This window comes from Lycorma delicatula, chromosome 4 (genome assembly GCF_047948215.1).
Source record: "Lycorma delicatula isolate Av1 chromosome 4, ASM4794821v1, whole genome shotgun sequence".
Lineage (NCBI taxonomy): Eukaryota > Metazoa > Arthropoda > Insecta > Hemiptera > Fulgoridae > Lycorma > Lycorma delicatula.
The window spans coordinates 81108747-81132119 of record NC_134458.1 but is presented as its reverse complement, the minus strand read 5'-3'; the positions used below and the strand labels follow the sequence as shown (position 1 = coordinate 81132119).

Sequence of the window (23373 nt, the reverse complement as noted above, 5' to 3'; positions counted from 1 at the left end):
ATTTATAATTTTTAATAAATGATTTATCTAATGAATGTAAGTAGGAAAATGTTTTCAGTCTATTGAATTGAACTGAGGGGAGGATAAACTATTATAAACTAATTTATATCCTATTTTAAAATAAAACTAAGAATTTATACTTACTTAGGCTTATGACATCATCTTCTTTCCTATCACCATTGAGTACACTTGAAAAAGAATACTTTCTCTTAATAGAAGGGAAAAAAAGTGATGATTTTGGAACAGAATAACTTTTACCAATAATTCCCGTACGTAAGTACGTATTTAATGTAGAACTTGGCTGATTATTGCTAATAAGAGATGATGCTGAAAATTGTAAATTCAAGTATAAATAAAAAAAAAAATAATGTACTGAATTTGATCATAATGTAAAAAAATTACTATTCTGACTAACAAAATTATATTCAATATATTTATTAAATACACAAAGTAGGAAAAAAAATCATCAAAACACAAGCTGTGTACACAGTATTTCAACCACCAGCAATTTAGAAAATTGAGTCAAGACTAATTTTTCAGTAAATATTTAGAAATTTGTAAAAGATTTAAAAATATATATAATATAAAAAAGTATGAAGCTTAAAAGAATGAACATGTTTGGTTTCAAGTTTCTTTTTTAGAATTGAAAATAAAACTGCAATTTTAAATTGAAAATGGTTACTGTACAGCTTAAACCAATAAAAATCACTATTTGTAAATCTGTTACAGAGAGATTTAGTTCTTTGTTTTTCTATACACTTCTTTTTGAAAAGTGGAAACAATGTTGTCATATTTTGTAATTTGGCAGGGGAGGTAGTGTCAAACATCTTTATTTTAGATGCATTTTTTTTTAAACAAACCACCAAATCAGTTACTTTTAACGACTAACTTTAGACAGTAATTTTGTATTATTTCAGTAAAATCTAGATAGTAAATACAGTAAATCTAGATACTAAATATTCAGTAAATCATTAAATACTATTTGTCACATGTAAAACATAATCAAAGCAACAATTTATACATTATTAGTGTGGTTAGTTCCCTCCACCCCTCCTCTATGAATCATGAGACCTTGCCGTTGGTGAGGGGGGCTTGAGTGCTCAGGGATACAGAGTAGCTGGACCGAAGGTGCAACCATATCGGAGAGGTATCTGTTGAGAGCCAGACTAAGGAATGATTCCTGAAAGAGGGCAGCAGCTCTTTCAGTAGTTGTTAGGGGCGTGAGTCAGGACGACTTAAACGGCCGTATCAACATCACTCAGTCCTCTGAGTACTGCGCAGCTGAAAGCAATGGAAAACTACAGCTGTTTTTTTTTTTTCCAAGAAAATGTGGCTCTGCATTTTCAAAAGCAATAATGGAGGCGCCTTCCTTGGTAAAATATTCCGGAGGTAAAATAGTCCCCCGTTCGGATCTCCGGGTGGGGACTACTAAGGAAGGGGTCACCAGAAAATTAAAAAATAACATTCTACGAGTCGGAGCGTGGAATGTTAGAAGCTTGAAAAAGGTTGGTAGGCTAGAAAATTTAAAAAGGGAAATGGGTAGGACAAATGTGGATATAGTAGGAATTAGTGAGGTTCGGTGGGAAGAGGAAGGCGACTTTTGGTCAGGTGATTTTAGAGTAATTAACTCAGCGCCAAATAATGGGCAGGCAGGAGTAGGTTTCGTGATGAACAAGAAGATAGGGAGGAGAGTGGAGTATTTCAAAACGCATAGCGATAGAATCATTGTAATAAGGATAAAATCAAAACCTAAACCGACAACGATTGTTAACGTCTATATGCCTACAAGCGCCCATGATGATGATGAGGTAGAGTGTGTATACGAAGAGATTGATGAAGCAATTAAACACGTAAAAGGAGATGAAAATTTAATAATAGTTGGAGATTGGAATGCAAGCATTGGAAAAGGCAAGGAAGGAAATATAGTGGGTGAATACGGGCTGGGCAAAAGGAATGAAAGAGGGGACCGACTTATAGAATTTTGCACAAAGTATAATTTAGTAATTGCCAACACCCAATTTAAAAATCATAATAGAAGAATATACACTTGGAAAAAGCCAGGCGATACTGCAAGGTATCAGATAGATTATATCATGGTTAAGCAAAGATTTAGAAATCAACTCGTTGACTCCAAAACTTACCCTGGAGCAGACATTGATAGCGACCATAATTTGGTGATAATGAAATGTATATTGGGGTCTAAAAACCTGAAGAAAAGGTGTCAGATGAAGCGGTGGAATTTAGAGAAGCTTGAGGAAGAGGAGGTAAAGAAGATTTTTGAGGAGGACATCGCAAGAGGTCTGAGTAAAAAAGATAAGGTAGAAAATGTAGAAGAAGAATGGGAGAATGTTAAAAAGGAAATTCTTAAATCAGCAGAAGCAAACTTAGGCGGAATAAAGAGAACCGGTAGAAAACCTTGGGTTTCAGATGATATATTGCAGCTGATGGATGAACGTAGAAAATATAAGAATGCTAGTGATGAAGAAAGTAAAAGGAACTATAGGAAATTAAGAAATGCTATAAACAGGAAGTGCAAACTGGTGAAAGAAGAGTGGATTAAAGAAAAGTGTTCAGAAGTGGAAAGAGAAATGAACATTGGTAAAATAGACGGAGCATACAGGAAAGTTAAGGAAAATTTTGGGGTACATAAATTAAAATCTAATAATGTGTTAAACAAAGATGGTACACCAATATATAATACGAAAGGTAAAGTCGATAGATGGGTGGAATATATTGAAGAGTTATACGGAGGAAATGAATTAGAAAATGGTGTTATAGAGGAAGAAGAGGAAGTTGAGGAGGATGAAATGGGAGAAACAATACTGAGATCTGAATTTAAGAGAGCATTAAAAGATTTAAATGGCAGAAAGGCTCCTGGAATAGACGGAATACCTCACCTGCGCAGTGCAGGTGAGGAAGCGATCGATAGATTATACAAACTGGTGTGTAATATTTATGAAAATGGGGAATTTCCATCAGACTTCAAAAAAAGTGTTATAATTATGATACCAAAGAAAGCAGGGGCAGATAAATGTGAAGAATACAGAACAATTAGTTTAACTAGTCATGCATCAAAAATCTTAACTAGAATTTTATACAGAAGAATTGAGAGGTGAGTGGAAGAAGTGTTAGGAGAAGACCAATTTGGTTTCAGGAAAAGTATAGGGACAAGGGAAGCAATTTTAGGCCTCAGATTAATAGTAGAAGGAAGATTAAAGAAAAACAAACCAACATACTTGGCGTTTATAGACCTAGAAAAGGCTTTTGATAACGTAGACTGGAATAAAATGTTCAGCATTTTAAAATAATTAGGGTTCAAATACAGAGATAGAAGAACAATTGCTAACATGTACAGGAACCAAACAGCAACAATAACAATTGAAGAACATAAGAAAGAAGCCCTAATAAGAAAGGGAGTCCGACAAGGATGTTCCCTATCTCCGTTACTTTTTAATCTTTACATGGAACTAGCAGTTAATGATGTTAAAGAACAATTTAGATTCGGAGTAACAGTACAAGGTGAAAAGATAAAGATGCTACGATTTGCTGATGATATAGTAATTCTAGCCGAGAGTAAAAAGGATTTAGAAGAAACAATGAACAGCATAGATGATGTCCTACGCAAGAACTATCGCATGAAAATAAACAAGAACAAAACAAAAGTAATGAAATGTAGTAGAAATAACAAAGAATGTCACCGCTGAATGTGAAAATAGGAGGAGAAAAGATTATGAAGGTAGAAGAATTTTGTTATTTGGGAAGTAAAATTACTAAAGATGGACGAAGCAGGAGCGATATAAAATGCCAAATAGCACAAGCTAAACGAGCCTTCAGTAAGAAATATAATTTGTTTACATCAAAAATTAATTTAAATGTCAGGAAAAGATTTTTGAAAGTGTATGTTTGGAGTGTCGCTTTATATGGAAGTGAAACTTGGACAATCGGAGTATCTGAGAAGAAAAGATTAGAAGCTTTTGAAATGTGGTGCTATAGGAGAATGTTAAAAATCAGATGGGTGGATAAAGTGACAAATGAAGAGGTATTGCGGCAAATAGATGAAGAAAGAAGCATTTGGAAAAATATAGTTAAAAGAAGAGACAGACTTATAGGCCACATACTAAGGCATCCTGGAATAGTCGCTTTAATATTGGAAGGACAGGTAGAAGGAAAAAATTGTGTAGGCAGGCCACGTTTGGAGTATGTAAAACAAATTGTTGGGGATGTAGGATGTAGAGGGTATACTGAAATGAAACGACTAGCACTAGATAGGGAATCTTGGAGAGCTGCATCAAACCAGTCAAATGACTGAAGACAAAAAAAAAAAGTTCCCTCCACCATGATGCAGTATTCAAAAATAAACAAAACAAAAGCTAAAATCATGAAGAAATACAGATCTGTGTCTTCAGATTTCTTCATCACATGTCTGTGTAATTGTTTGATTTATTAATCGGTTATATAAACTGCAATGATGATTTACCATGACATAGCATTGTAGATAGTTATATGCAAGATATTTATCTGCATCAGGTTAATCAGTTGATTAAAACAGATACAAATCGAAAGTTTCAGAAAATTTTTTTAATGATTAATTTTTCATGAATTTTAAGCAACATCAATTGCTTTGCTATGATCAGTAACCACTAAAATTCAGTGAAAGAGCATTCAAGGATTTTTAATTAATTATACATGATTTACTACATAAACTAATAGCATATATGTAAAAATATGGAAATTTTATAGAAAGTGAGAAATGTCATGTATGGCTGGGATCTAATCCAAAACCTTCTATGTGAAAGGCAAAGAGATACTAGTACTTCACCATGGAGGTTAGGTTTGGTTATCAATATGACTCCACTTAAAATAAAAAATTACACTTAAAAACACAAATTAAAAAGATATAGTTTTTTAAATGTGCATCTGTGTACATAAGAAATGATTACTGATCAACTGTATGGAAGGAAATTAAATTTGAAAAAATAAATAACATTTTTAAAGAAAAAAAAATAAGCCACCAAGTATTCTAGAGTAACAGCTTAATTTTCATTATTAAAAAAAATATTAGGAATAAACTATCAGTCCCTTTTATGCTTGACATATCTGAATACTTATTATTATTATTATTATTTTTTTTTACACATTTTTCACTGTTTTCAAGTTATTATGGAAATTCTGTTTTTTCCATCATGATGGTGGCTGAAATACTGTCAATGCAGTAAAATGGAAACAAAAATTTATGTCTTGGCGGACTTTTTTTGCCTTGGGTATTTCTTAGCCAAAGTTTGAGTTTTATATATCAAACTTCATACTGACTGTCAGAATAATAACTTTCAAGTTAGAGTAAATATCAGTACAAATATGTATTACGAGCATAAAACACCAACCATCTGTTGGGTAATATCCTGATGGTGGCAATAGCGAGTCAAATGGTAGCTGCATTGCTGGTCCAGGAACAAATGAAGCAGATAATGGAGTTCCTGCACCTGGTACACCAACACTACTTGCAGGTAAAAATGCTGTAATATAATTTGTATTATTTATTGCATACATATTTATAAAACTATCTTTTTATGTAATATATTACAAGCATAAAACACCAACCAGCTGCTGGGTAATATCCTGGTGGTGGCAATGGTGCTGGTAGAATTGGTGCATACGGTCGTGAAAAAGTTGATATTACCATTGGTTTAGCACCAAATGAAGCAGAAAATGGAGTACTGAAACCTCCTGCACCTGATTGTCCAGCAATGCTATTCGCAGGTCCAGCAGGTAAAAATGCTGTAATACAATTTTTATTATTTATTGAATACAATATACACAAAACAATTTTTTTACGTATTATTTATTTTGTTAAAAAACTTTTTTCAATAAATCAATTAGTAAAAATTAGTATTAGAAAAAAGAAACAAAGTTTTAATTAAAATTTTATTAAAATTAAAAATGCTGACTACAGCATACAAATTGCTTTTTTTGTACGCAAAAATCATGTGATCAAAGGTTGACTTTCATTTTCAATCATTTCTTACGAAAGATAATAAACTATGTGATCCATCCAGATAAGAGGCAGTTCCTTTATGGATTGACCATATTTTCTCTTCTTTACTCCTTTCTTATCCATTATTAGTCCTTCCTTGGATGAGTGCTACAGGAACTGGGTCAGTTGCTGTTTTGATTCCTTATTTGGTGCCACGCTGGCACCCTCTAGTACTCGGCAGGATAGACACTTTTTCATTGGGGCTTAGTGAGGTAGCAACCAAACTTCTGTTGTGAAAATTTCCAACAACTCTGTTCATCCCATTCTCACCGATTAAGCACGTTATACAGAATTACGGTGAAATTTCAATCTAGAATGTAGAATTGACAGTGTGTTTTAAATCACAATGTGACAGAGATAGTAAATTACTCATATTTTTGAAAGCTGTTGGATTGTTGTTAGAAATTTAGTTTACATACAATATTTTTTTACAGAAGAATCTCTTTACACTCTCACCTTTATTTTATATTATACAGTGAAACCTCTACAAAACATAACCTCCAAAAAATGGAAACCTCCTCAAAACATACGGTTTCTCAAGTCCCGATATATTTTTATAGAAATTAATCTCTTCAAGACAGAAAACTCTGCAATACAGAAACCGAAAGGAAACATAGATTTTACTTTTAATTTTATGTATTAATCTTGTCCCATAAGATGGAAAGGAAATTAAAAAAAAAGATTGTACATTCCCACGATTTGCAAATTATAAATCCAGTAATCATTATTATAATACAGTACTGTAAATATTGTTTATCTAATTATATGCCATCATATTCTTGTAACAAACTTGGTTCAAACTCAAAACAAGGAGAAGATACAGAAAACAAAACTAACAGTTTCAGAAAAGCACCAGGCTTTTCCGTAACCTGTTGCACCTAAGCAACAGGGTATGCTCACATCGCTGGAAGAATTCACGATTCATATAAACAGCAATGATTTGTGACAGAATATGTTAACCACTAGAAATAATATTGAAAACGAAAGTTCCAAGAGTAAATTATTGAAACAGAACACTGTACTTGATTATTTTAGAAAATGATTTTATTTTAGAATGAGTTTAGATCATGCTGTGTTTTAAGCTAAGTATATGTCTTCTAATTAAATGTAACTTTTAAATTAAAAATTACTAACAATTTTTGAAAATTGGTGGTTAATGTTCTCTATACGCAGTATAATTTCCGGATTATTCCAAAAGATTATCCTTGTCTAACTTCATTTTACATTTGTATAATTCGTAGCACAGGACCTCACAATAAATTAGCTTGATTTTTAAAAACTCTCCAAGACAGAAACCTCTTCAAAACAGAATTCTTACTTGGTCCCGTCAGATTCCGTTTTGGGGAGGTTTTACTGTATTCTCCTTTTTTTAATCATTTTAATCATATTCTTTCTTTTTTGTTCCTTTTTTTATGATTGAAATGGATTTTTTTTATTCCTTTCATGTTGAGTGACAGATACTTTGGCAATATTTTGTTATTTTTCTCTTTCTGGGAGGTCCCTTTATAATCCCTAAATGTATTTGTGTGATGTTATCTGATGCCGGAAATTTAAAAATGATCTATTTATTTTTATTTAAATTTTATGTCATTTAGTTTGTGTTATAGAAATAATGTTTAACCAGCACAAGAATAGAGCTGCGGTATGAGGCATGCGGAGGGATGTAGCAGTCCCCTTCATCTATCTGTCTCTCTCACACACACGTATGTAATATCCACAATAAAAACTTTGTGATCAACAACTTTGGTTTACTGCTTTATTACTTTAATATTTCATTATTTTTGATCAACACATGTTCTGATAATAAATATATATGCCTGTATTATAAATATAAGAAATGTTGAATTATCTGAATGAATAAAAAAATTACACGTTAATATAAACTAAAATACATTTTCGTTTTCTTCTGTTATGTTACAATAAACAAATTCATTAAATATCACATACAGTTCATTTGGAATATTAATATGTATGCATAAATACCAAAATAATAAACTAAAACTGTAGTAACAAATACCAGCTAGTGACTAATGTCATAACTGGTTTATATCATACATACATACATACAATTGTTTGGATAAATAACAATAAAAATGACATGATAATGAGTAGGCCTATTAATACTATTAACAAATACAGGCCTTTGGTACAGAAGTAAACTATTCAGTTCATTTTCAACTGCATACAGTTTACATTTGCGATTTACGTAGTTTTAATAAGAAAACAGATTTTTTGCAGTTTGATGTGATTCATTGTTTGGGTATAAAACAAATTTCTGTTTCATTTCTGTCAAATTTCTGTTTCATTTTGTAAAAATGTATTTGTTTATTTTCTTTTTTTTTTATTATAGCCTCTTTGAAAAATGCCTCCATAAAAAAAGACACTACTATACTTAGCACCAGAAGTGTTATTTCCCAGGTAATTAAAATGTATGATGAAGAAGCTAAAAACAACAAACTTCCTTTACCGCTAAAAAAGGCCTCAAAAAGAGCAGCTAATTATTCAGGTGTTTCAAAACAAAAAAAAAATTATAAAATACAAGCTGAATCTAATAAAAGTGAGCAGCCTTCTACGCCACATCCTCATTCTCACAATGTGACTGTGGATGATTTTGATAGGTGCATAATTTGAAATACTATTTCAGACTATTAACTGCAAGAACAAAGATTTCCATCTTGTAAATAACTTTTGTTAATTGTTAGGGAAAAAATACATTTTCCATGGGGGAAAGAAAGTTTAAGAAAGGTACTGCATGAAATGGGATTTAAGCAAAAAAACATGCAATGAAAAGAGAAAAGTTCTTATTGAAAGCCAAGGTAGTGTAAATCTAATGTAATGCTGAATCAAATTTTATATGGATAAAAGTTGGGATAAAACTTGATGTTATGAAAATGCTGGCAAAGCGTTGACATTCCAGGTATCTTAACTCACAATAGGGGAGACAATCATTTGGTTATTATTACAATGGATCAATGTTATTATTACAATGGGTTTTTACAGAATTTGGCACTCCTATTTAAATCAGGTTCAACACTGGGTGGCTATCACATTAGATGAACACTACAAATTTTGAAAAGAGGGTCTGTGAGAAGCTAATAATGAACTTACCTCCAAATTGAGTTGTGGTATTGGACAATGTGCCATATGACAATATACATGTAGATATGGCACCCACCAAGAGTTTGCTGAAGTAAAATATGATCTAATGGTTAGAAAATAAAATTATTGCATGTAATTTGAAAATGAGAAAAGTTGATTTGTTTAAATTAACTGATAAACACAAACCTGAAAAAAAGTTCAAAATTGACAAATTATTGCAGCAGCATGGACATGAAGTTCTGTAGCTTCCTCCTTATATGTGTGATCTGAATGTCATTGAATTGGCATGGGCTAAGGTGAAATGATTGGTACGAGATCATATCATCACTATTGATTTAAATCTAACTGAATTACAAGAGGTAACTAATAATGCAATGATGAGTGTGACAAAGGATGACTGGGAAGGTTACATAAAACACACAATAAAAGTAGAGAAAGAATGCTGGGGAAAAAATGGCACTTTAGAAGCTACAATAGATTCTATTATAATCAATAATGGTTAAGACTGTGAAGAAGATTCTAATATGAGTGATTACAGTGCATCATGTGAAGAAGCAGATTCAGATCTTGCATCACCCTTGGTTGATTAAAGTTTTTCATGTTCTGTTATAATGCTAAAATTCAGTTTGTTTTTAATAACCTGAAATACTGCAAATGTGTTAATAAGCTAAACTCTGTAAACTAACAAAAAATTTAACTCAATTATAGAATGTTCTTTTATAAGAAATTTATTTTGTGAACTGTGAATATTTAGGCTACTGATTTTGCAAAGGTAAGCGACTGATTAAATTTGTTAACGTTACTGATTTCAAAAGTCATTATTTTTATTTCAACTAACAATGTCATAAAATTTTATTTAGTAATGCTTAAAATTTTTTTTAAGTAATTAAATACGTAAATGTATTTCATGTGTTATAATAATTATGTAAATACAAATAAATTTTTTAAATGAAGAAATTCAAATTTAATTTAAATAATGGTTGCTATACAGTAATTAGTATATAATAGCAGTCGGTTTTGAATTATTACTATTGGATAATGTTTTCAGTTGTGATATTAGCTCGCCACTACTGAATTCTTTAGAGCTCTATTCACATTGTGGGCGAACATTACTGTATCTACTACTTTCTTTTCCATTGAAATCAAAATTGGTAAAGAAAAGAGCTGAGGTATCTGAGGATGGATTCAGAACTGCTATTTCTAATAAAATCTATTCTAACATAACACATTAGGTGTAAGGTATTACTAATCATTACACTATTAAACCCTTTCCTGCAAGTTATACTGCATTATACTGAAATTTTTAATCTATTTTGTGTAACTTTAGCGGATTCTTGTTTAGATTTAATTATTTCCTACTAGCTTTTTTAAAATGTGTATATATATATATACATATTGTTGAAATCTTGTGAACCAAATTTTGGAAGTGTATCAAACTATAGTGTTAGTTCTAGTGTAAATGAATATGAGATAGAATAACTGACAGGAAAAAATAATATATGAACTTCTAAAAAAAAAAAAAAAATAAAACTATAATCTCCATGAATGAGAAGGGCTGTTTGTAAAGAATTAGAAGAGGTTAAAATGAAATGGATACTCATTTTATTGTACAGAGTTGAGTACACAACAAAAGATATTTATCTAAATTGTATTACCCATATTTCTGGATTACCTATTGTCTAATATTGGATTATTTTATTGTTTTTTGAAGATAATTCATATTTTCAAAACTTTAATCATGTAAATGTAATTTAATAATAATGTTAAGTTTCAGTAAACTGACATCATTGAAGTATATTTTCTTAATGTCAAATTAAGCACACAATTTTGTAATATTCTATAGAAAAATAGAAGTAAAAATAATAAAGAATTAATTAATACCAAAATTTGAATAAGATGGTGAAGAAGTTGATGATGCTTTCTCAGGATCAACAGCAGAACTTGTTTCATTTGGTTTAACAACAACTAACGAAGTCAGAGGAGTCACAAAAGAATACTGAAAAAGTAACATAAAATAGAGGTATTTAAATAAAACAATAAATGTCATATTTGCAAAGGCTAAAAACCTTTTTAACTGAATAAAACGTAAATTTATTTATTTATTAGGACTGGTACCATCTGAATAGTCAAGTGATACTATGGGCATCTCTTTATAGAAACTACATATATATATGATTAAATTGATCATAATTTTAAATAACTTTTATTATATGTAGAACTCTCACTTGTGCAAATTAAAAAAAAAAAAATTGGTTTCAAGAAGTTTTTTCATATTTTCTATCCTTTAATTTTTCAAATTTATTAAAAGACAATTTTATAAATTGTCTTTCATAAATAAAGTTATAAAGGTTTATAAAATTAAAAACACTCCTAATTAAAATTTGTTTTTAATAAATCATATCAACACACCAACCAGAAAAATGGATATCTTAATCATGAAAAAAGGATTTCCATTTATTCAGGATTGTGTATCTTGACAAAGACTAGAGAAATATACACATTTTTTAAGAATATTTAAAATACATTTTTTGTTTTGTTTTAAATATCTTATTCATGAAAATCCAATGTTTGTAAATGTTATGGAATTATAATTACAATAAATCTAAAATAACCCTTTCTGCTGTTGTTTTTTTCTAAGTGAATTTAGAAAAGTATTTAAAATCTTTATTTATGTTCAATCCTTATACCTCACCTCGTAGACAGGGTTTAATAATTCTTTGTAATTTATACAAAAAAAAATCCTTTTGTGATCTCATTTCAAGAATTTTCAAGATAATTTAAATAAACATTGACATTTGAAGTATTTTCACGTGAAAATTTAAGAAAGTTGGTTAAATCTGATGTTAAAAAAAAGTGCATTTTCAATCTCGTTGATTCCAAACAGCCTTGGGTCATACTCTTTAGCTGTTTTTGAACATCATTTCTTTTCACTTCTTTTATTTATTTTTAGATACTAGTTTTTAACATTTGTATTTCTTTCAAATATATTTTTTTTAGGTTAACCCATTTTTTTTTTTTAAATACAAGTTAAACTTAAAAAAAATTATAAAATCAACTAAGAAAATCCTACTCTTAAATACTTTTTCAATCTTTACATTTTCTATTTGAAATTGGCACCAAATTAAATAAATTAAAAAGATTGTTAATTTATAAAATTATAAATTGTTCATAATTTGGCACCAAATAGAAAACTCAAAATATCATAAAAATCTGAAAAAAATATTATTTCTTACTATTTGGTTTAATTTTGACTACAAATTCAACTAGTTTTTTTGAACAATTCTTTGCAGATTCTATAATCTTCCAACTAACTTTCATAAATTGTTTAATAACATGGTTTTATGATTATTCATAATAAACATTACTTAATTTTAACTTTTGTAATTATTTTTTAAGTACATTTTTATAAAAAGAACCTATATTATATTGACCAGGTGGGCTAAACGTCAGTTTACCCAAATACTAATAAAAAAATGTATTCTCTTATTACATGTTTAATATACTTCAGAGGAAGTATTCAAAGATCTGTACTTATGTTCTTATGCATTTGTGATAGTGTTTGAAGCTGGATTAAAATATTTTTTTCCAATAAAGTTTTCCCCATTTAATAAAATCAACTGAATTTTCAATCAATAGCTTCACACAATTCAGGTCATTTGGATTTGAAGAAAATACCATGTCTTTCATGATTCTCCATAACAAAAAAAATTGCAAGGGCCAAATCACATTGTGATTGCCATTTAATTATTGCTCTGGGGATCCTATCTGATCACAAAAAGTTTGACTGAGGTGACAGTTTTTAATTTGAAGACAATAGGAGAAGGTGTATCAACTTTTTTAAGCATGTAGATAACTGATGTCAAAAACAAGATTAATAGCTTGGTAATAACATAATATAAAATTTCAAGATGAGTTTAACTGTTAAACTTCTGTAGAAGAAATAAGGTCATAACAATCCTTTTTTGTGTTCTCACATAAAATCACCAAACACTTGAATTCTAGGTACATTAAAGTTCTCCATAATTGGGAAAACATAATAACAGTTAGGTAAACACAACTGTCACAATACATCACAATATATCAGTGAGGTATAGAAATGAGGTTCTAAACTGTGGCCACTTGTAGGACTGTTTGATTTTGGATTATCTCCTATGGCTATAATGTTTTCAAATTTTATGCTCTGCTGATGCTGAACAGTAATACTGATAAGTCCATAGTGGAGAATTAGGAAATCTTGCTTGTAATTTACCAGCAGGATTAGAAAAAAATAAGGACCTTTCATGGTTTAGTATTATTTTTTTCTTTAAACATTTCTTAATTAAAAGTTGAATAATGTTCACAACAGAAATTTGTATTCAACTATAAAGGAAATGTAAAACTGAAGAGAAACAATATCAATCAACAGTAAAAAAAGTTGGTGGTTCTTCTTTTATAAACATCCACCTGGAGTAAGGACAGAAGTTGTATGGGAACTTCATAATTTCAAGATTTAAAGCAGCCTAAGTATTTTGATCTTTACAGCTGGTTAAACTGCACACATAACATAACCTACATTATTGCTTTTATTCTTTTCATCTTCGCAATTAGGTAAAATTGGATTTTACTGTGGTTAAAAGCTCAAGATCAGGGTACTTGCAGCACGTATTTGAATATTAAACTTCATAAACTAACTTTTTCTTCCCAATCAAACAGGAAAAAAAAGAATTAGATAATATAGTCCTTAATACATTTTGATTTAAACGTGAGTAGTAAAAATGTTTGTTTTCAATTACAAGGCCAACCCTGATTTTTAAAGAGCAAAATGTAGAAAAATAATATGCTATAGCGTGTAGTGTATATTTTGATAACTTTTTTTTAAATACATGAAATGTATTTTCCAAATTTTTGCTTCTGTTACAGTGTTATATTTTACTTCACACTACTACTCAGTTGTTTTGATTAAATTAGCATTGAATATAAAGTGACAAAGAAAAAAAGATACAATATATCATTACATTTGATAATTCTCCCAGAAAAATTCTAAATAATATACCTTAAGAGCTAATCTAAGGGCTTCTTTTTTCTCATCTGAAATGCTTTCAGCCTTCTTTTCATCTTTTTCTTCGCCAGGGGGGGGTGGATATCCAAATCCATAATTTTTATTTACATTGTTGTCTTCATTAAGTGATGTGTCTTTATCAAGAAGCTGTTTTATTGTTAAATAAGCCCAGAGTTTCTCAAGATGACCTGCAAAAATGCAATTAAAACAACAAATATATATACACACACACATATAAGTTTTTGCCCTTTCAAATTACGTAAAAAAAAACCTAACAATACATTTTCTCCATTTATTATCCTAATTTCATCTAACAATCTTTTTCCAGATACTTTTCACTATTAATTTTTACTATTTTCTAATTAAAAATAAATTTACTATTCTTTCAATTATAATACTTTGAGATTGGTTTTTCTTTACAATTGCGATCTACATTGAACATCATGGACAATTTTCTCAATTTCTTCTGGAAAAATTATCTAGAAATTACAATCTGTTCTGCCACATCCTTTCCTTCATTTCTAAATCCATATTTCTTATCACAGTGTTGGAAGATAGAGAAAGTAAGCAATTGTTTTTCCATTCAAGAGATTGAAAATTCAAAGCCAGGCCAGGTTAGTTTTATTTTAATTTTAATATAATTAGCTCTTTGTTATTATCTTTCAACTACCATTCTCTTATTGGGTTCTGCTAAAATATACAATCTGGTTTGAAATCCAGGAAACAAACTTCAAAAGGGACACAGCTGCCTAACATGGATGGATATTACATTTTATTTACGTTGCACCATGGTTTATCAATTTTTTTATTGTTAATTTTCAATTATGTTTTTAAATTTCTACTATTCCACAATAAAAATTAACTAAAAAATTATTGTTTACGTAGAATTTCAGTTAAATATGTCAAAATAGTCATATTATTATTATTATTATAATAATACTAAAAACAAAAAGATTATTACTTGGAAGAGATTAGAATTCATAATTTTATGTTGTTTACCCTTCTTTAATGTTATGTTTTTCGTATAATTTTTCTCTTTATTGGTTTTTATTTGACTGTTTACTAGTTTATTGCTAAATTTATTTTCCTTCATTTAACCCATTACAGGAAAAGTAAGGTTTTTCATCTTTTTTCTTTTCTTTTCTTATATCAGCTTTTTTTTTTTTAGTTAATAATTGCTTTTTCCAACATTTGAGACAAGATAATCCCCTTATCATAAATCAGTATAGCATTATTTCATCAGAAATCACATTTGATTTGATAAGTAATTCTTTCTTTTTTTTATTTTGTAGCAATTGTCTGCACAGGTGGATGGTTGGTCACTTGCAATAGATATTGTTCCCTTCAATCTTTCTCTCTATTTATGATCCCCTCCTTCATTCCTTTTCTACCAACCAAGCAGTTTAATTTTTTTCACATCACAGACTGAATGTAAGATGAAAGCTGCAATTTTCATTCTACATATATATATATATACAAAAAAATAACTCCACAACCAGGTAAATCAAATTCTTAATTTTTGTAATTATTAATTTTGCCTGCCTTCTTAATATAATTAGAAAAAATTATAGGAATGCCTCATAATTATCATTGCTGTAATTTATTTTTGTGGCATTTGATTTATACATGACTGGTTTTTATTTAATACAAGTAAAGGACTGTTATGATTACTTTAAAAGGTTTTTTTTTCATTAAAAAATATGCATAGTTTAAAATATTTTTTTAAATAATATGTAATTTTAATTTCTTCTTATTTCTTGATAATGGACGAGCAAACTTCCTACATAAATTTAGAGCATTTTCATAACTAATATTAGAAAGAAAATAGAATATCACTTAATATTTCATTTTTACTTATTAACTTATTTTTATTTACTTATTTCTAAATTTTAAATAAAAACTATTTTTTATAATTTTAGTGTAAAGCAGGTTCAAGTCTTAGCTGAGTTATACTATATATGAATTTTATGGAGTCAAGGATTTGTTTAAAATTGGTCAGTTGATGAAATTTACTTTATAAGATTACCCCAAACTTAATTATTTAAAAAAAATTAAAATGTTACTTTTATTTAGTTATACATATTATATATTTTTTTACTTCATTTATATTTTTCAGTTCAGTTTAGTTTAACATTATTTTAATTTTAAATTCTATACATAAGATCAATCCAAGATTTTGTTTTCTTTTCTTAAAAGTATATAGTTTTTAAATATCACTTATTTAAAATAATAGTTTAGTTTGTACAATTGCCAGTCTCTGTGGTGGAATAGTCACATCTCTGCGATCAAGAAGAGATTTTCTTGATCAAGAAAAAAGTTAAGCATGGCATTTTTTCACATGCTAACTCACTTTTGCCGAGGCAACCGCACAGTTTGTAAAGTTAGACAAATCACATTATACACAAGGTATTAAAATGTTAAAAATTTGTTGGTACCTAAATGTACTGAATTGGAAACACCATTGAACATTTTTTTTTAATTTCTGAAAAATACTGTACTTTCTTTGGCAACTATATATATATAGTTGCCTTATGCTATTATTTAACAACCTTACAACTATACTAATTCCTTAGTTATTTATTTATTCTTTTTCTGAGAAATTTTAACACCAGTTTTAGAGAAATTTTATTGTAAATGTTTTGTTTTTGATTTTATACACTATATAATACAGAAATACAAATTATTATACAAACCAAATGTATGGTTGGCTTCTTTAGGATGATGAGGGATAATTATAATACATCTTTGTATCATGTTGTAATCTGTATTATCTACAGTTTTTCCAGAATTAAATTCATATGTAAGATTATCATGAACAGGAATTGAATCACTTAATTTACCAGCAATAACAATCTCAGAACCATTAAATAAAATTGGAAAATGTCTTGTTGTCAATGTGCCATTTTCAACCTGTAATAATAATAATAATAATAATTAAAAAAAATCATGTTATTGGCTGATTAATAATCATATTGTTGCTGATAAGCTTTTAATACCTGTGATTAGCTGTGGTAATGCTATTATCATTTACCATAAACTGTATGTAATATCGTTTAACTTTAGTGATACTACTGAAACCAGTTTATAAAATAATGCTGTTTGATAAAAAAATTTTCAATATACACTTATTATGTAAAGATTTAACTAAAATTAATGCCTTGTCTTAGTTTTCAAAATGATCATTACCAACATTTATACAATTTGTCATAGTAATTAACAGCTTCAAAATATTTTTGTCATACTTCTCTGTTCCTAATCCATTTAACCGTTGTTTGAGAGCGTCTTTCAAATAGTCATCACTTTACCTATTGCTTACCACCAAAATATCTTTGAAATTTTGTAACAATGTTAGCTTTAATTGGTATTTTAGGAGAAAATATATCATCTGGATTTTCTCAGCAAACAATGTACTACAAAAATAGATGTACATTATTTTGCAAGAATACCTTGTTCCAACTATTCTCATTTTGGATAACACATTGAGCAGTTTACAGTAGGTTTGTGTAGTAATTATTGTTCCTTGTGAAATAAAATCAATCAACAGTAAATCAATATGTTTATAGATCCACAACCATCAACTTTTTAAATTCTGCTAGTGGTACACAGACTGATATGATTATACTTTCACGGTTTTTATGATGACTGAGGAAAGTGAATCAAAATTACAGGTATTTTACTTCAAGAATGCCATATGAACCACTATTTCATCTCTAGTAAGAAGTGAATTGAGAAGTTCTGTATAGTATGTTAAAAATGCACAACCTTTTTATATTTGCTAGTGGATGTTTAGTTTATGTGCATGATAATGTGTATAAATGTTGATGGGATTTTACTAGAACTGCTCTGAAAGAATCTATTTCAAATCTAAGATTCCAACTCGATGATTTATTTGATTCTATCATCAATATATTTCTTCTAGTTGCAGAATAGATGATCCTGAAAGATTGAGAGTCACCCAGAATGCTATTTGTCATGAATATTCATATTATTGTTTCAAAATATTTCATATCGTTCTCTAACATTTCTTTCATTTATTAACACTGTAAATAACAACAGGACGACTATAAATTTCAGACATTATCATGATCTGAAAGTCCAAGAAAAGTATTGGTGTTCAAAATTTAATTAGCAGCAAAATTAATGTCTTATTCTTATGCAACAAATTAAAAAAAAGAAAATTAAGATGGACTGAACCAAAACTGAAAGTGTGCTGCATACCGGTTTATGCATAATCAGTTAACAGTACTGCAATGCTAAGAGCTGAGCTGCATGTTTCCTGTTGTAGAGAATGAGTCAATAAATTTGAATATAGAAAATACATGAAAAGATATGTGTATAACATTTTTTTTTTTGTCTGCGACACACTTAAAATTGATGGTAGGTGACTTTACAAGAGACAGAAAATATTCGCAATACAAGATTACCACCCGAAGCTTATTAGATAAGCTCTTTATTGATTATTACTACTCTTAGGAACAATAACAGGGTCTCTTGTAGATCAGATAATTTAAATATTTCACAAAGATTGGGACAGATATTGTTAAACAACAAATTGATATCCCCCTGTTGAGAAACAGTAAATTGTAATCAACTGTTAATAGATTTCGGTAGGGTGTGTAGAGACTACCCCCATTCAGTAGGGTAGTAATGGGCTGAAAGACACAATAAAAATCAATTCACTCTTCTATCACTCTTTATCACACTCTTCAATCACATTTTAAATGCATGTCTTCCTGATGTCATAAAATCTATCAGCAGAAAACGCCAAAATATCTATCAGCAGAAAACTGTACCATAATTTGCCATGTACAACTGAAAAATTTCCTATGTGTATAAAACTCTTTTCAATTAAAACTTTGGTTCAGTTCACTTTTAGAGAAAAACTGTCATTTTAAATAACTTACTATTAACAAAATTGAATATAAAATGAAGCCCTCAAAAAACAATAATGAAAAATAATGATATTAATAAAAATAGCCTATTACCTGTCCAGGAAGATAAGAAAATTTAACATCAGCCATTAATGGTGAAGAAATTTCTTTATAGAAATTACTTAATTGTAATTTTGCATCAGATGCTTCATAGATATTTCTTGCAAAACCATAATTTCTTAGTGACAATCGTCTTAAAAATTGTAAATCAGCACCATCACCAAATGCAAGACTGTATATTGGAGCACTGAAAAAGAAGTACTAATGAAGGCATTTCATTCTGTATCACAAGTGTTAAAAATGGTTAATATATATTATTTAACTAATCACTTAACCAGATGAATAAGTGATTATTAACCAATTGATAAACCTGTAATAATTTTGTTACATACAGTTTCATCTGGGTAATTCTTCAGTCATAATCAAATAGTATATGATCCTGAGAGAAAAAGAAACTAGTTATGAGACCTAATAAACTTTTCCAGACAGTAAATTGGAGATGAGGTTCAATCAGGCTTCAAGATTAATAAATTATATATGTCACTAGCTTGTGTAGTTACTGCGCTTTTAAAGCATTAGTATTTCTGCAATATTTACTTTTGTGTTAACCCCCTTACTAAGGAAGTTTTTTCCCAAAAATTAAATTAAATAATCTTATTTTTTCTTAAGAAGTATGATTTACATATTTTTATTACTATAAATTTATGTAATTTTTTTTTTAATAAAACAGTCCATTTTAATATTCAACTCTTCTGTATATCATTAATTTTTGATTCTATTTTATACCGATTGCATTATTAGAAAAAAGGTTTCAGTGCACAACTGTTTAAAAAAAATTCTTATAAACATTACGAATACATCTATCTATGTATTTTATCTCTAATACTGAATAGATTTTATAAAAGAAAATTAAACAATGAGAAATTTCTTCTAACTTAACCATAAAATAAACAGCTACCTTTATATATAAAATGTTAATTGATTTTTGTATTTTTCAATTTTAAAATTATCTTTAAATTAATATTATGAATAAATAAAAATAAGCATATTGTTAATGAAATGGCACCAAAAATTTGTTGAAAAGAAATTTGTAGCACGAGAATGAAAACAAATAAGCTTGCTAAAACCACACCAATTTCCTGTGTATAAATAAATAAAGATTACATTAATACATTTAAAAATATTTATTTACCATTTCAAAATATGAAAACTGTTTTTTTCACATTTAAATAAAAAAGAAATATAATTTTATATACAGTAAAAATATTAAAAAAAACAAAAACAATGTCTTTATAGATAGCTAAGGGTGTATATGGGAGGGATGACATATTTTATAAATTATTATTAGGTAGCAGCACATGTCAGGGACTTAGAAGTGTTATTTCTGTAAACTACAACGTATAGTTTAATCAAGAAACAAAAGGATAAAAAAAATAGCAGTTGCAGGAATGAAGTCAAATTAATTGCTAATGGAAGATTCTACCAGCTAAAGTCGAATAAACCAGCGAAAGAAGTAACTTACAATAAAAACATGAAATTTAAATAATATTATAATAAACAGTAAATAAATGAATAAATATTAGTAATATAACTAATAAATTTATTAGTAACTAATCAGAAATAAATAGTAAATAATCTTTTTTCTATTAATAGTATAAACACCCTGAAATATCAACACAAACATCACTTTTCTTGCAAAACATTTGTATGATTAATACAAGTTTCAATTGTGCAACAAATGATTGGCAAGTGGATGAAGAACAAGTTATAGTGATATAATTGCTAGTAGTTTTAAACAAACAAAAAACTACAAAATAATATAATGATATAATGAACAAACTAAGGTCAATTATTATTTCAATTGGAAAGAAATAAAAACTTAGTATTAGGTCAGTGATGCATTTTTAATATAAGTATTATTTAGATTAAGTTAGAAAATGCGAATGAATTAGATTAGTCATTGAATTGTATTATACATGATAGTCAATGAATTGGATTAGTCATTGAAGAGAAGCTGTAAATTTTTCTTAACTGAAGAAAGCTTGTATGCTAAAGGGAAACCAAACTATTCTGATGTTATTTGGATTTAATGTGAATAAAAAGCTTGTTACTAAAAAAAAATAATAATAATAAAAATTAACAAAACTAATGGAACTTTGATTTCACAAAAATCTTTCAGAGCTATTGTGAAGCTCAATGATGTTGTAGATTGTAATGTCACTTATTTCATCCATATAGAACTAAATAGAAAAAAAAAACACCTTTACTTATAGTTTTCATTAGATATGTTAAATATAAACAGATACTCGGCCGCATACTGAAGTGAATTTCCTAACCATATCATTAACAACAATGTAACCTACAATTACATTGATGAATGAGCTGCATAAAAGGTTCCAAAAACATCTTCCAGAAGTTCAATACAAAATTTTGTAAAATAAGTCCCATTCTTTTAAAAAAGTTTAATTATATTTTTATCAAAGAAATTTTATTATAAATGGGGTTCAGTTCCATCTAAACAATTAATAATTTTGTTTAAAATTAAATTGTTTTCATATAATTTAAATAATTTAATATAATCCATAGGTCAGGTTATATCAGTTATATAATTGCCACTCACAGAACGATTGTAATAACACAGCCGACTGTTACATATGTATAAAACAATACACATTTTATTAAAAATAAAATGAAATAATATCAGCTTACTTAATTTCATTTATACTTGATGTAATATTAACAATCTCATTTGGATTTGAAACTTCAACATTTGGTTCACCATCAGTCAGAAAAACAATAATCGGTTGAGGTATTTTTGATTTATCACTCTCAGACGCAGTAAATTTAGTTTGTCCTTCATTAGAAATTTTAATACCTTCTCTTAAACCTCCTATTATGTTAGTAGCTAAAAATTAAATAAAAAAATGTTTTACATAAAGATGAAATATTTATAACAACTAAAATATTTAAAAAAATAATTCATAAAAATCAACAGATTATACAAGTAAAATCAATAAAATTTAAAAAATATATTAAATAAAATTTGCCTGTTGGACAGTTATTATTAAAGTAAAAGATTCTAACATACATTTTTAACTTTATTAATAAATTAATCTACTAATAATTAACAGCTGATATGAAGAGAGTGTATGAGTCTATAAACAGGAAGTTGTAGGAAGAAATTAGGCAACTGGATACTGAGAAAAGATACAGTGGTTTAATTAAGGAATGTACCAAGGTTGAAGTTGTAAAGTCAGGATCATTTGAAAATACTGTTTTAATATAAGGAATAGAATAAAACGGTGAATTATTCTATCCCCAGTACAGTTTAATTTCAATAAACCATCTCAAGATTATGTATTTATTATTGTTTTATGGAAAACACAACATCGTACAATAGTGAAAGAACAGTCTCGGAAACAAATGTTAGACTTAAAAATTGAGGAAAGAGTTAAGAAACTTATATGAAGCTGCTGAGAAATAGGCTGGAAATGGTGAGTGATGTCAGGAGTATGTTGCATAAGAAATTGAAAGATGTTATATATTTAAGCTGCTAGTAGTAGAGGTTTAGAGACAGAAACCTTTCAATTTCTCTTATGCTTGGCAATAATTACTCTAACTCCTGTTTAAGAAAGATAGTAGCCACCATTTGAAAAAGAAAATTTTATCAAAAAAAATTATTATACATACATTTTTATTTCACATAACTTTTTCTTCCTAGTACACATAATTTTCCTTCCTAATGCAAGAAACCATACTTACTAAAATTATAAAAATCAGTAAATGTAAAACAGATAAAATTATAATAAAATTAATTTTTCGATAAAATGAAATTGATGGAATGAGAAAAGAACTGGAAGTTATATAAAGCCATTTAATGTTTGGAATGGTATTATGAAGAAATATGTTAAAATAAATAAGGAAAAGTGTGATATGAAAAGAGCTTTTTGGAAGAGATAGCAAAATGAAAGATATCTGATATCCTTAATCAGAGATTACAGATTTTATGCGTACATAAAGTTATATCTATGAGGACAGATAAAGGGAACTATTGAAAAAAGAAAGGAATCAATCATGCTATGAAGTATTTGTTATAGAAAAAGAAGGTACCAAAAAAGGCCAAGTTTATTATGTGTAAGATGTATAATCTGCCTTTAATAACAAATGAAGCAGAACATGAAAGTATAAAGGGATTAGAATAAGCTTCCGGCTGGAGAAGCATTCTCCTAAGAGCTTTAAAAGGGAAATGAAGAACTGAATTTGAGAGAAATACA

At 28.4% G+C, this 23373-nt stretch overlaps 1 protein-coding gene across 5 annotated transcripts in view; it reads right to left on the bottom strand.

Moving 5' to 3' along the window:
* The window catches only part of LOC142323592 (inter-alpha-trypsin inhibitor heavy chain H3-like), an 87229-nt gene that overhangs the window by 15421 nt on the left and 48435 nt on the right, over positions 1–23373 (bottom strand). The window contains exons 9-15 of one of the 5 annotated variants that reach the window (XM_075363421.1): positions 21809–22004; positions 19154–19346; positions 16862–17078; positions 14163–14356; positions 11012–11126; positions 5599–5775; positions 145–327 (exon numbers count right to left, since the gene is read on the bottom strand). In XM_075363421.1, coding sequence (XP_075219536.1) covers positions 145–327; positions 5599–5775; positions 11012–11126; positions 14163–14356; positions 16862–17078; positions 19154–19346; positions 21809–22004 — 1275 coding nt within the window. Of the gene's footprint in view, positions 1–144; positions 328–5381; positions 5514–5598; positions 5776–11011; positions 11127–14162; positions 14357–16861; positions 17079–19153; positions 19347–21808; positions 22005–23373 lie in introns of all 5 variants that reach the window. The other 4 variants (XM_075363423.1, XM_075363424.1, XM_075363422.1 and 1 more) reach the window with 4 other exon arrangements.